Source organism: Oreochromis niloticus, linkage group LG14, assembly GCF_001858045.2.
Source record: "Oreochromis niloticus isolate F11D_XX linkage group LG14, O_niloticus_UMD_NMBU, whole genome shotgun sequence".
NCBI classification, from domain to species: Eukaryota; Metazoa; Chordata; class Actinopteri; order Cichliformes; family Cichlidae; genus Oreochromis; species Oreochromis niloticus.
In genome coordinates, this window is record NC_031979.2 from 1,087,005 (window position 1) to 1,100,883 (window position 13,879).

The 13,879-nt window shown below is 46.1% G+C and overlaps 1 protein-coding gene across 3 annotated transcripts; it reads left to right on the top strand.

Moving 5' to 3' along the window:
* Positions 1–250: 250 nt before the first annotated feature.
* On the top strand, positions 251–9,127 carry LOC100696491 (porphobilinogen deaminase). Of its 3 annotated transcripts, XM_003457600.5 has the most exons (15): positions 253–757; positions 2,044–2,366; positions 2,521–2,574; positions 2,820–2,892; positions 4,022–4,071; positions 4,269–4,324; positions 4,671–4,748; positions 5,119–5,196; positions 5,273–5,348; positions 5,985–6,098; positions 6,172–6,210; positions 6,297–6,416; positions 6,503–6,556; positions 7,141–7,227; positions 7,318–9,127. In XM_003457600.5, exons 2-15 carry the CDS (start codon positions 2,337–2,339, stop codon positions 7,489–7,491), a joined length of 1,083 nt encoding a protein of 360 aa, XP_003457648.1. In that variant the 5' UTR covers positions 253–757; positions 2,044–2,336; the 3' UTR covers positions 7,492–9,127. The 3 variants fall into 3 exon arrangements, with proteins under 3 accessions (XP_005462496.1, XP_003457648.1, XP_005462497.1); XM_005462439.4 differs by lacking the exon at positions 2,044–2,366 and having other exon boundaries at positions 251–757; XM_005462440.4 differs by lacking the exons at positions 253–757; positions 2,044–2,366 and adding an exon at positions 866–1,393.
* Positions 9,128–13,879: the final 4,752 nt, after the last annotated feature.

Consider the following 13,879-nt stretch of genomic DNA (forward strand, 5'->3'; position numbering starts at 1 on the left):
AAAAAATTGTTCTCATTTTAGACCCCTAGCACGAAAAACTACACACATCACAGTGTTGCAGTAACTTATTTTGGTCACTAGGTGTCACCATTTAAACAAAGGGAAGAGGAACACGCGCGATCCTGTATTTATCGGACTGCGTTGATTTTTTTAATCAACAGATATCTCACTGTTCCATTAAATTATACAGTAACAATGTAAGAATATGAGTGTAATTTATTTACTCCCAGTCCTACCTCCGACATTATGTTTTCACGGACTCACTGGATAAGCCTACAGGTGTGTGGTAGTTGGCATACAAGTCCAAAGTTGACAGACAGGTTTTGTTTCTTATGGCCACGTCGTCAGATCACAAAAACATGACACAAGACGACAACTTTTAAAGTAATCATTCTAATACTACTGGCCGATATTTAGCAGCCGGAAGTCAATTATTGCGCTTTCCCTTCTTAAACAATAATAATTTTGTTTCTTTTAAACTTCCAGCATATTCACACTTGAAGTCGTGGATGTGAACACCCACGCCCGCAGAAGCAGAAAGGACAGGCGGGACCAGGAAATGACCTCTAGCCGGTCCGATGACATCATAGCCACCACGCTCATTCATACGCGGAGCTGTTTGAGACGAGTGCTCGAAGTTCATCCAGGAGTTTAGCTGTTTCTAATAGTCTCTGTGTCCAGAAAACACGCTGCTGATTCGTGCAACACCAGCAGAGTAAACCGAATCACCGACATGTCGGAAGAAGCTAGTTCTCAGGTTGGTTTTCTTCACTGTTCAGTCAGATCTTCCCGGTGGACATGCTGCTCATTCAGCGCTCACCCATTGTGTGTACGTTTCGTCATCACGTAGGGCTCGTTGATTGGCTGACATTTGTGCTTGTCTGCGGATTGTGCTCTCTATTGGACAGGGGGCGGTGTCAAACGTGACAGATAGTAGCTGTAAAAAGCTAGATGCTTTAGTTTGATTTGGGAACGTTAAGGTCAGCATTGGATAAAAGCAGGCCGCCAAACAGAGTGCTGACTGACCGCTGACACTTAAACACTGAACGCTAACCTTACAGGCTGGGTGCTTGTTCATTTGCTAACGCTACAGTTCAGTGTGTTAGCTAATGACACCGAAAAACCCCACCGCCACTGTTTTCCCCTCTCAGAGTGAAGTAACTCACAGACACTGAGTTCACCTAAGCTAGCTGTTTAGCTTTTATATTCTCCCCTCATGAAATGCGCAGTACGGATTTTGCTCCCGCCTCGGAGTTACGTTGATAAATGTGTTAAACTTGGAGGTGAACGCATTGAAAAGTTCAGCATTTTATTAAAATGACAGTTAGCTATTCTTTGTCACTGGTGCCGAATGGATGTTTGCCACCTGCTAACCTCGGCTACACTATAACAGGTATGTTTATAAAGGCGCTGAGTAAATACATGTCAGATGAATCGATTTTTGAATGCAGTTTTCGGACAGACGGCTGAAAACCCAGTCTTTGTTTTACCCTTCGTAATGCCCAGGGTTATGTCTGAGACATGCACGGGTCAGGTGAAAAATAAATGAGTAAAAAGAAAGAAAATGTCACAAATAATTCAGATTTAATAGTAAGAATAATAGTTTTAATGATGTAATCTGCATGTAGCGTGTACAAAAATTAGTGAATTATCAGCTATTTTAATTAATAATTAAAAACCTGTATAATAAGTCATCCAGTCAAAAGAAAACCAGTCAAATCAAAAATCTGGTGTGCTGGTGCTACTGAAGATTATCATTTATTTTTATTAAACAGTATTTTTAGTTTTAAACAGCATATTAGCAAATACAGAATACTCCCACTCAAGTAAGTATTACTTTGTTTTACCCAGCCACTGCTATTAAACTGTAGGCCAAGTCTGACCAGGATCACAACGAAATAAAGACTTCCAGTGACGTGTTTAAGCTCAGTTTTTACTCTGACCAGTGTTTGCATCTGTGCATTTATTACAGCCTCTGATTAAAAACAGCCAGCAGTGTTATCTGGATATTTCTGTAACTGTGGTTGTGGCCTGTGTTTGAAGGGTAACGTTTCCACTCACACTCTTCCCTGTGACCACACCTTGTAACCAAGACCCTCCTAAACTGCCTTTTGTAACGGACTCATTGAAAAGACACACTTATCTGTGGGAACCAGAGATACGTGGGGTGGAGGTCCTTAGTGGGGGAGGAGTCAGCTGGGTCCAATAAGAAAGGACACTGTTTAGTATCAAGAGGCTATATGACCTCAGCAAAGCTCCTTACCAGGACGCAGCAGTCAGTCCCAGACACACAGTGCACACAATAGCCTCTACAGTGCAGAAGCTCAGTGTGGACCATGGAGGAAGGACCTTACAAGTACATCAGGGTGAGGCCAGCAGAGAGGGATCATTCATTCGTATTTTAAGTCAGAAAGTGTAACTGTGTTGTGCTGATTGAACATATCAGGAATACATCTTGGAAGTGGGAGAGAGTGAGTGTTTGTAGAATCTTGTGGCTGATCTGGTTTTATGTTCCGGCAGGATGGAAACGGCAAAGTTAGCCGAGTCATTCGAGTGGGAACCCGCAAGAGCCAGGTGAGTATTACATTATTATCCAATCAGGAGCTTTAAATTCAGGCAGGTTTGACTCTAATGTAAAGCTGAACTTACAGATCCCCGACTGTCGGTTGTGAATTATCTGATTTGAAAACCGTCTGGAGCTCCACAGAGATAAAACTGACGAGTGTGTTTTTATGATAACTGTCTGTCCTCCGGTCTGCTCTACTGATTTAATAAGTGTGAAAGGACACAGAATGCAATGAGTTGATCTTCTGTTGCAGCTGGCTCGCATCCAGACGGACAGCGTGGCCGAAAAGTTGAAAGAGCTGTACCCTGACATCCACTTAGAAATCGGTAAGAAGGCAGCCCCTCTGTCTGTACAGCGTTTGTAGCTCTGTCTCCATGTTTCTATTCCTGATCAGAGTGCAGAGTGAGTGGATTATTCACATGTTCTTACAGCTTAGGTCTTAAAATTGAGTCAGAATCTGTCCACGCTGTCACTCCATCCTCACTGCACTGAACACACTGAAGTTTGTGTGTTTGTTCAAAGCAGCTGGTGACCTCGTGTGTTTCCAGAAAAACTTCACTGAACCTGAATGTGAGCAACAGTCTGGTTAGACTGTTGCTGCGCCTCTTAGCCACAGTGTGGAAACGAGATGGAAACTAAAAACCAGGAATTATTTTAAAAAATAAATCCGTCATATTACATAGAACAAACAGTGATTTTGAATATATCGTCCTATTAAAAGGCGGCGTGCACTGATAGTGATTGTGATTGGCCCAGAATATCACCATGTTTAAAATGCCAGTTTTATTCCTCTTTTTTAATTCTGATTAAAATAAAAAGGAATAAAGAGGAATTGTAACTTTTCAGAAAGCAATAACTGAAATGTAAAAAAGTATTTCAGTGTTTGCTGACCGTCAGCCCACTTTCATGTTCAGTACTTCCTCCTGGGTTTTTTGGTTTTTCTGGAGACTGAACCAACACAAAACGGATGCAGCAGCGTTTATACGCTGATTTGAGTCAGCACGGTCGGTTCAAGTCTAATCTGCACATTTAATCGATACCACCACGTACCAAATTCAGCAACTCTACTTTTTCTGTTTTCGTCCACCCACCCACTGCAAGAAGTCAACATTAAAGCTGTTCAGCAGGAAAAAAATGGTTTTACATGATGCCCAAACATTGCATAGATGCCTGCTGCTTTGTGCTCACAGGGATCCCTCTCAGTAAGGAGAGCCAGTATTTTTCAGGTTTTTGACGCTCAGAAAAAAGTTCTCTCATTCGAGGATTTGAAACTTGTTCCTAAATTACTAACAGCTGAAAAACAGGATTAACGGTAACATTTTGGTCTTTACATTTGTTACCAGTCCCCAGTCCGTAGCATTAGACGGTGTGTTCACTGCCCTGTCTTATAGGGTGGGAAAAGTGCGGCATGAGTTACTGTCAGCTCTTCTTATGATCTAATCTTTTGTGTTCCAGTTGCCATGTCAACAACAGGAGACAAAATCCTCGATACTGCTTTGTCAAAGGTAAGGCCTTTCAGGGAGTGTAACGGACATGACTGCTGCCACCTACACAGTCATGTCAGCGCTCACATAAGGTCACTGCTTCATGAGCAACAGTGCAGACCAAACGCTGCATGGAATTCTGACTTGTGCTCATTCCGGGAAGAAAAAAGAGGTTCTCGATAAATGTGAAGCAGTTAACGGAAATCTGTCTCCTGCAGATTGGTGAGAAGAGCTTGTTCACCAAAGAGCTGGAGAATGCACTGGAGAGGAATGAGTAAGTGTGACCGCTGACACTGCTTCACAGTTCCTTCTTATTTTCTCTTCTTCAGAAGCGCTCAGCTCGAAATCTTTACTGTAGTTACTCAGCAGCCTGTAAAATGTGCACATTTTAATGGTTAAAAAAAGAAGAAGCGTAATACCAGTATAGCAACCTGCTAGTTTTGCAAGAGTTTTGCAACAGTAAATACAGAAAAGCTGTGTGGTGTTAGTCCACAGGAGCATGTGAAATGCATGCGGACTTTGATTAGAGCCTCAGACGTAGCAGGTGGGCTCTGGTTGCTGCATAAATGGCTGCATTGTGGAGCTCATACATGCAAGTGCATTTCCTGTGTGTGCTTCAGGGTCGATCTGGTTGTTCACTCCCTCAAAGACCTTCCCACCACTCTGCCTCCAGGATTCACCATCGGAGCTGTGCTGAAGTAAGTCGCTCACACACTCACAGAAGGACTTCTGCCTCTTACAGTTACTTTTGAAGCATTTACTCTTTTCAGAATGATTTCAGTACACCCGGCACCTCGTGGTCTCCACACGGGTAATCGAAATCGTTCTGCTCTTAGATAACTTTTTATGACTCAAAGGGTCCACTTCATGCTTTTGATTCACAGGGTGAAGGGTATAGTGTGTACAGTTACATTGTGCCAGTTTAAAATCGATGAAAAATGAGTTATTTCGAGGATTATGTGTACCAAAGGTGCCACAGTGTGTGGAGCACCAGCTTGTCCTTTGTCGGGACAGTTTGGACTGACAGTAAGTCGCAGTATTTGTGGTTGTCATCTGTGCGTTTTACAGGAGAGAAAACCCCCACGATGCAGTGGTCCTACATCCGAGCAATGCAGGGAAGTCTCTGGACACGCTGCCAGAGAACAGGTGCGGTCAGAGAGACCTCATTCATTTATCTGCTTACACTTTCCTCACGTCTAACCACTTGACTTCGTTTGTGCAGTGTGATTGGCACCAGCTCGCTGCGCCGAGCTGCTCAGCTGAAGAAGAGATTCCCCCACCTGGACTTCAAAGACATCGTATCCTTCCTGAGAGCGTTCGCGCTGTTCCTGCTTTGCACAGAGGAAACCAGCTCCCAATACACACAACTCTCTGCTGTCTCAACACCATAATGGCTAATTAGAATACAGTAATTACCTGGATGTTACTACACCATAAGCAGCCATAATCCTCTGGGTAAATGATCATTTTCTCCCGTGTGGTTGCTTTGTAGTGTTACCGTATTGAATGTTTCACATTATGAGGATAAACGTGCTCCCAATACTGCTACATGGTAAAAGCGCAGACTGCTCTGTTTTATTACAGAAGCAGGAGTGCAGGTCACAAGCACTCGAGCCTGCCTCTTGGTGGGGTTCAGGACGTTGAGCAGACAGAATAAAGCTGCTCTAGTGGAGGCCCAGAACGTGGAGCTGGAAACGGGCTCAGCCAGTCCCCTTTAATGGTTTTAACTAGTGTGTGAACAGAGTCAGGCTAAACAAGTACACAGCTACAGGCTAACATCAGCTGATGTTTAGGAAATATATCCAACTGCTAACAGTCCCAAACTGTGATCACACTGTGCTTGTGATGATGATGATGATGATGGTTGTTATCCAGTGGGTTTTGAGTGGGCAGTTTCTGGGTTTGGTGGGCTTTTCCTGAGCTGCAGTGTTCAGCGTGGGAACCTGAATACACGGCTGAAGAAGCTGGATGAGAAGAATGACTTTGCTGCCATTATCCTGGCTGCTGCCGGCCTCAGGAGGATGGGCTGGGAAAGCCGCATCAGCCAGGTACGCTGTGTGGTTATATGAAGCCTGTGGGTGGCACTTCTAGTCTTACAGTGTGATTCTTTCCCCCCGGTAGATCCTGGAGCCCGAAGACTGTATGTATGCTGTGGGACAGGTAGGAAGGGCCGAGTGGAAAAGTCAGGAATCCACAGAGTGGGTGCTTGTTCATGGCTCCCAATAAGGTGTGTGTGTGTTTTTAAGGGGGCGCTGGCAGTGGAGGTTCGGGCCAGAGACGCAGACATCCTAGAAATGGTGTCCATCCTCCATGACCCTGACACTGTGCTGCGCTGCATAGCTGAAAGAGCCTTCCTCAGACGCCTGGTACACACACACACACACACACACTCATGTTCATTTTGTGTGAATCTGTGATGATTCTATAATTTATTTGTGTATTATTTTTGCAGGAGGGTGGCTGTAGTGTCCCAGTGGCTGTGCACACCCAAGTAAAGGACTCCCAGGTAAGAGTGTGCTGTGCTGCTGTTAGTGACTGTGGCACAGCGCTGATAGTGTTGTTAGTCACAGATCCAGCCCTGTATCTGCCGCTCGTAGCATCTGTGGGAGTATTTCCTGCCACTCTGCTCTGCTGAGTCTCAACAAACAGACTATTGGCACCAAGTGACAAATAGTCACAGTATCAATAATGAACTCATGATGATATCCAACAGCGTAATAGTTTGTGCTGCTATGGTTCCAGCTCAGTTTAATTCATCTACTAACAAAGAAATCTGCTCTGTTGTATCTGCTGTGGCTTCACAGTGTTTTAGGTTCTATTGATGCAGTGGCGTGCTTCAGGTCACAGATGGGCGTTGCATGCTGGGCCTCAGCAGGCTTCTGCAAAATGACAGAACTATAAATGCAGGGATATGATAATCAGAAGTTTAACTGTGACTGATGAATATCCTTAAATAATTAACAGTCACGTGCATATTGAGACAAAACCAAGTCCTATCTGACTCTGCAGCAGTGGCCCGCTCTGATCTGATTTTAAAAGCTTATTGTTTGAATGTGTGAGTAACCCGGAGTATTCCCGTATGTTTCCCAGCTGTACCTGACGGGGGCGGTATACAGTCTGGATGGCTCCAACAGCCTGAAGGAAACCATGCAGGTCAGCATCGCTGCAGGGGCCCAGGTAAGAGCTGCGTGCAGCGTGTGTTTCTGCCACGTTACCTTCGTTGCATATAGGAACCTGTTTTCATAATAACGTGCGTTTGTGCCACAGAGCTCGGAAAAGGTGGACGAGCAGGTCCAGAGAGTAGGAGTCACGGCCAACAAGATCCCGGGTGCCGTCCAGGACGAGGCCGAGAAGCTCGGCATCGAACTGGCCGACTTACTGCTCAGCAAAGGAGCCAAGGAGATCCTGACGGTGGCCCGGCAGCTCAATGACGCCAGATAGGTCTTCCTGGCTGAGGGCGGGGCCCCAGAGCATGCAGGCAGTCGCAACCTGAGCTCCATCTAATGTTGATCTGCTGACTGTTTGCTGCATGAGGTCAGGACTTGTGGTCAGGGTTGTAGAAAGCTGCTAAACTGGCTGCTATTATCCGCTCACTGAGAGTCCCCGCTTTCTCGGTTCCTGTGCGTTCTCATGCAGAGAACCTCGTGGAACCTGAGCCACGTTCAGTAAGAAACACGCAGTGGCCTTCAGACGTTGTTGTCAACACTTAACAGCACCAGTGCTGGCTGATATCAGTCTGTCAGTACTGCTGCTAAAATTCTGCCTTTGTCTAATCATTTGTTCCCAAAGCTCCGACCGTTTCATCCACATCTGCTGTCGATCCTCACAAGCAGATACACAGCATCTTTAAGGTGGACTGCAAAATTTCAGTTCACGCTTATGTTCACTTTGGCACACCCATTTGTTGCCATCCAGCTGAGGAGGTTTGCTTTATTCTAAGAGCGTGGTTCCTACCTCATTAGCAGAGGGTATATTTCCTCCACACACTGGGCTTCAGGGAGTGCCACCTTTAACACTGGGAGTAATGCACATGTGGAGTGTGTGTGGGTTTTAATATGACTGCAGCTCCAGTCCCTGCACGTTTTCACTGTCCTGGCCTGTTGTCCTGTGTAGTGCTTTGCTGGTCACAGGGATGCACTGATATCCATCCTGTGCTTACTGATGTATGTCAGAGACTGACTTTTATGCTTTCTCACATCAGTCGACGTTCAGTGATGGTGTGATGCAGAGCTGTAAGTTTGAGGAGAATTAAAAACGACACAGAGCAGAGAGGAAGCTTCCCGTATCAGACAGATCAGTGCATCCCTGCCGGAAGCCGATGATGGGGATGAACTGTGAGCTTTTGTGAGCGATGCTTGAAGAGAGTGACTCCCCAAAGCTGGACACGCACTGCATCATCAAACAAGAAAACATGTGATTAGAAAAGTTCCCAGTTTTTGTAATGATGAAGACTGTCATGCTGTGGTGACGACCTTCGTCCTGACTCACCTGTTACGTTATATTTCTGGATTTAGATCATTATGTAATATTGACAGTAGATTGATTATTAGAGCATCTCTGTTATATTTATGGAATCTGTGTGTCACGACTACTTTATAAATATCTGAAATCACATTGATGAATTGGTTTGAAGGTTTAAGTACTGAAGAGGACTCATCAGCTCGCAGACGTCAGGTTAGCGGCACATAGAAGGTTTACACTGCAACTTGCTGTACCCCACATATATCACAATTTGTTTTTCCAACGTGTTAATGATTTTACAGTGATTTACTAAGTGTGATCTCATTTTGCCTACAAACTGCACACCTGCCTTACATGCAGCAGTCTTCACTCTGCATCATGTATCCAGTGTTCATGTGATTCAATGTTCTTTTTATAGGTTTTTGTTGCATATTATATCTAATTTAAACCTCCTGAGACAATGAGAGGTCATATTAGCCATATTTGTTTTCAGCTTTAATTTCTGTATGAATAACATAGAATACTGTTGTACTCAGTAATGTTTCCACAGCGCCGACTGTTCAAAACAAAAGGTCGTCATCAAGAAGCAATAAAGTTACAGTGCTGTGAAAAAGTATCTGCTCCTTATTTTTTTTATCACACACATTTCAGATCATCAGACACAATTTAATATTAGACAATGATAACTCGAGTAAAGGCAAAATGCAGTTTTTAAATGTTACTTTATTAATGGGGAAAAAAGTAACGAGCCGAGTTCAGTTTCATCAGCCACGACGGGTCTTATTAATGTCACACTTGAATCTAAAAAAAGATCTAAAAAGTGACGATCTCACAGAGCAACGCGCCATGCCCCGATCTAAAGAAACAGCTGAGGAACACAACAACTGACGTCTATCAGTCTGACAGGATTTACAAAGCCCACAGTCAGAGCCATGATCCACATGTGGAGAAAACCTGGAAACTATCAAAAGTAAGCAGCTCACCAAAATTACATTAAGAGTGCATCAATGAATTATCAAGCAGGTCACAACAGACCCAGAAATCCATCGACTGCAGGCTACGCTTGTCTCAGTCAGAGTTCATGAGTCAACAATAATAAAACAAAAACAGCATCAGTGGGAGAGTTCAAGGAAAAACAGTGCTGAGCAAGGAGAACGTATGGTTACACTGTAACATTGGTTCTCTGAGTGAGAGACTATCAGACGATCTCTCCACTCCATATGTAACAGAGTGGAGAGACAGTCAAAAAGGCTCCAAAAACCACCTTGATGATGAATGAATGTTGGACAGAAACAAGTGTTTGGGTGAATGTTGTGTGAAGTGCTCAGAGGAAGAACCAGCCCATTTAACTTTGGGACTGACGAGGCAAAAACAGAATCTTTGTAAGGTTTGTGGGACACAAACATCTGGAATAAAAGTAGCACAGCATTTCAGAAAAGGAACATCAGAGCTGAGGATCAGAGGAGTCCCAGCCACTACTGGATGTTTGGTTTTTCCCTTGAATCACGTTCTGAGGATGGGAGCATGGGATGAATTAAACTGGACTTTGAATTCTGGGGAGTTGAGGGCAGGGAGGGATTCTGGATCTGTACTGGGAGCATGCTGTTTGCAGGAACATGCAGACATACAGGCTGCCCACTGTGGAACTGTGATGTGGCCTAAACCTGTAACCAGGACTAGAAACCCTGGATCTTTACATGTTGCACTTCACTGTATCCCAGCAACTAAGCTCTGAATGAAAGGAGGCATCAGAGTTTTTACATCTTTACACTGACATATAAATGTGTAGAAATATAAATGTGGGTGAAGCGGCGTGCTAACTGAGAAGGAGGCAAATATTTCCCATGTGAAATCAGTCTAAAGATGCTAAACCTTCTTTCATAATGTGTTGTGAAACTAAGCAAAGTGAATAATCTGATGATGAGTTAGTTATGAATTTAGTGCCTTTGGCTACTCAAAATATATCTATTATATATCTATAATATATTTATAGCCCTGTGATGTTGTATTTGAGCGTCTCTCTTGCTCAGAGCTTAATAAAGGCACATTTAGTGTCAATGACACTTTTCACTTGGATAAATGGTATCACTTTATAATAATGTCACACTTATTTCATTTGACAGACTAGTTACACAATATGGGATCAACAAGAAAAGATTTTTTAGAGTATCAACAAATTAAATCCATAGTAAAAAAGAAATTTAAACCGGGTCAAGTTGAACTACAAACACCACCAAGTGTGGTTCAATTTCTTACTCTTAAAACCCCCAAATTACTTTCCAAAATATACAGAATGCTTTCTAAAACAGATGAATCAATATCACTTCTTATTGCAAAATGGGAAGCGGATTTATCAGTTAACTTAGACCAAAACTTCTGGTCTCAGATTTGCTTAAAAACCTTTCATCTAATTAGAAATCCCAGTGTTCAATTAATTCAATACAAAATACTACATAGAGTGCACTATACAGGTCATCGGATGTTCAAGATGGGCTTTACGTCTACCAACAACTGCTCACACTGCCAAACCAATTCACCGGACAATTATATCCACGCTCTTTGGTTCTGTCCACCAGTTCAGAAGTTTTGGCGCGAGATATGTGAAGACTTATCAAAGTGTCTGAAATGTAACATCCCAACTTCCCCTTTAGTGTGTTTGTTGGGCAGCTTAGATTATGTCACTACAGAAAGAATATAGCCCATATGGTTTTCACTGCCCTATGCATAGCCAAGAAAACAGTCCTCATGAACTGGAAAAATAAAAATAATCTTAATTCTAACCAATATAGAAATTATCTATTAGATTACATTAGTCTTGATACAGCCTCTGCCACCACCTCAGATCAATTGCTCTGGGCTACTTTGATCAGCTCCATCACCTAGTGGGGGTGGGGGGTCATAGTTTGGTCCCACCTTCACTGTTGTGATTGGTGTGGGGGTAGGGACGGGCTTAGGGCGTCGCGGGGTTCCCCAGGAGCATCTTCCTTGGGGGGCTCAACCAGGGGTAGCGGTCATGGCCAATTAAGGGCTCTGTTGGCTCTTAGGTGACGGTTTCCTCGTGGCTGCGTGCAGCAGGGCTTGGGGAGGGTCTGTGCTGACGGACGTGGGTTACTGACCTGGTAGCCTGGCTGCCCCTGGGTGGGTCCGGGACGGGCGTGAGGTTCTGGGGGCGCTCTGTCTCTGGGCTGGGACCCTGGCCGGGCCTTGGGGGCTTGGGTCCTGGTTGGTGTGTTGCCGGGGTTGTGGGCGGGTGGGTGTATGGGGGCCCAGCTCTGGCGCAGGGTGCCGCTGGTGCATCGAGCCACCTGGGGGGCTCTTCAACTGGTGGGGGAGGCTGTTACACCTTGCAGGAGCTCTCCTCTCTTCAGGAACTCTCTCTGCAGGAGGGGGAGATACAGGAGAGGTGGAGGAAGATCTCAGCATGGGCGTCTATTGTCTTGTGTAGTCTGGAAGATGAGTGGATGATGGGGTGGGTGCAGTTTTCTCTGTGGTGAGGTCAGGTGGACTGTCCCGGGCTCTGTGGGGCCGGGCTGCGCTGCTGCACTGGGCCCCGGTCCGGATGGGCCTGGGCCCCCTTTCCCTGGCGGGTCGTGGAGTATGGGGGTGCCTACTGGGTCAGCGGGGGAGCTGGCCCCAGGGAGGGGTCACTTGCCCCTCCCTTCCTTCCCTCCCCATCTCCGGCTGCCTCCCTCTTCCCGATCCACCACAATCACCCACACATGCAGGGCCTTGGGGTAAAGGTGTGTCACCAGGGTGCAGGGGAGACATCCCCCCCCTCTGTCCCCTTCTGGCTGCCTGTGCCTCAATTTTATCCCACAACTTAGACATTCACATTACTCACACTCTCATTACACATACATATAGGACCTTGGGGGTGGGCACGCTACACGGAATCCAAATTACCATCAGGGTGTACACCTCACCCCTGGGGTCGTTGCCCACCTCTCAATTTTAAATACACGTAGACATTGAGGGCTATCAGGAGGGGCTATGCGCTTACCTGCTGCTCTCTGGCAGGTAGCTCCATGCCCTCCTGGGTTTTAAATGCACCTTAGAACACACATACATCAACACTACATATGAGCGGGTGGAGGGAGGTTTGGAGTCTTCCTACACCCCCGTTCTCTGCGGCCTGCTGGAGCGGGGGGGCTAAGAGGAGGAGTTGGCCGTCCGACTGGGGTCTGGTATGTGGGGCCTCCCTGCTGCTGCGGAGTCGGGGCGGGCTGCTTCTCCCCACCTCAGGTAAGAGGGTAACACCACCTGGGTCTGGGTGCAGTTTCCCCCTCCAGGAGCAAGGGTACCTAGACCCGGGGCTTAGAGTACGCTTGGGGAGAGTGATTGTGTGTACAGCGTCTCTTTATGTCTGTCTCCACGTTGGTTGAGTGTGGAGTAATTGCATATGAGAGCATGAGGGTGGGAATGGATGTTTGTATCTGTGTGTGCCTGTATGTCTGTGTCTATATGTCAGGTTGGGTATCAGACGCCACCTCTCTGGGGACATCTCAGGCCCTCCAAGGTTTGGAGGCCTATCTCCCCCCACCACTTCCCCTGCCAGTGGCAGACGCCCTCAGACATCGGTGCGTTGGTGGTTCTTTGTGTCCGGGGATGGGCGTCCAGGTACACACCGGCTCACTCCATGGCGGCTGCTTATCGGGGCCTGGAGCCTGGGGCTCGCTCGGGCCACTTCGGAGGCGGGGTGCCCTCGGCCTCTCGGCCCGGGGCTCGGTCACTCAGGCACAGCTGGCTGCCAGCGGAGCTCACGGGCACGTCACTGCAACCCCCCCTGGCTTCTGCTCCGCGGCTGCTGAGTGACCCCTCATCTGGGGCTCTCCTCAGCTCTTTCTGGGATAGTGACGCGGCTGCCCCCATGTTGGTCTTCCTTGGTCTCTTGTGTTCTGGGGGCCTCTGGATGTCTGGAGTCTTGATCTCCTCCATACCTGCTTCATGCCCTGGAGGACGGGGCTGTGGCCCCCCCACACCCTCTAGCAGATCATTACATGAAGGAACCTTTTAAATACAAGCGCGTCCATGCTCACAGGTGTACACACGGGTGCTCACACACACAAACTACACCCTTTTTGGCTCCTACCTCAAAGCACACTGTGCGCTGTCGATCTTACGTGCTGCACCATAATGTTTAATATTTAGTATTTACTGTTATATTCCCATAGATCATTGTGATGTTGTTTATTCTATTACTCTCGTTTTCTTCTGCTTGTTTTCTTTTTCTTTCTCAACAGGTGATCCAGGTGATCGATATGTATTTTTTGTCTGCTTATTCTGTTGGTTTTTGGTTTTTTGCCCTTTATCCCCGTCCCTCTTCCCCGCTGTTTTTCTTTCCCCCAGTCAAGTCTGTCCCGTATTCAGC

Excerpts from the sequence above, each read along its gene's own strand:
- LOC100696491 (XM_003457600.5), top strand. The coding sequence starts at position 2,337 with ATGGAGGAAGGACCTTACAAGTACATCAGG. Across the intron at positions 6,099-6,171 it reads GGGAAAGCCGCATCAGCCAG|ATCCTGGAGCCCGAAGACTG; the intron begins GTACGCTGTGTG and ends TCCCCCCGGTAG. Across the intron at positions 6,211-6,296 it reads GTATGTATGCTGTGGGACAG|GGGGCGCTGGCAGTGGAGGT; the intron begins GTAGGAAGGGCC and ends TGTGTTTTTAAG.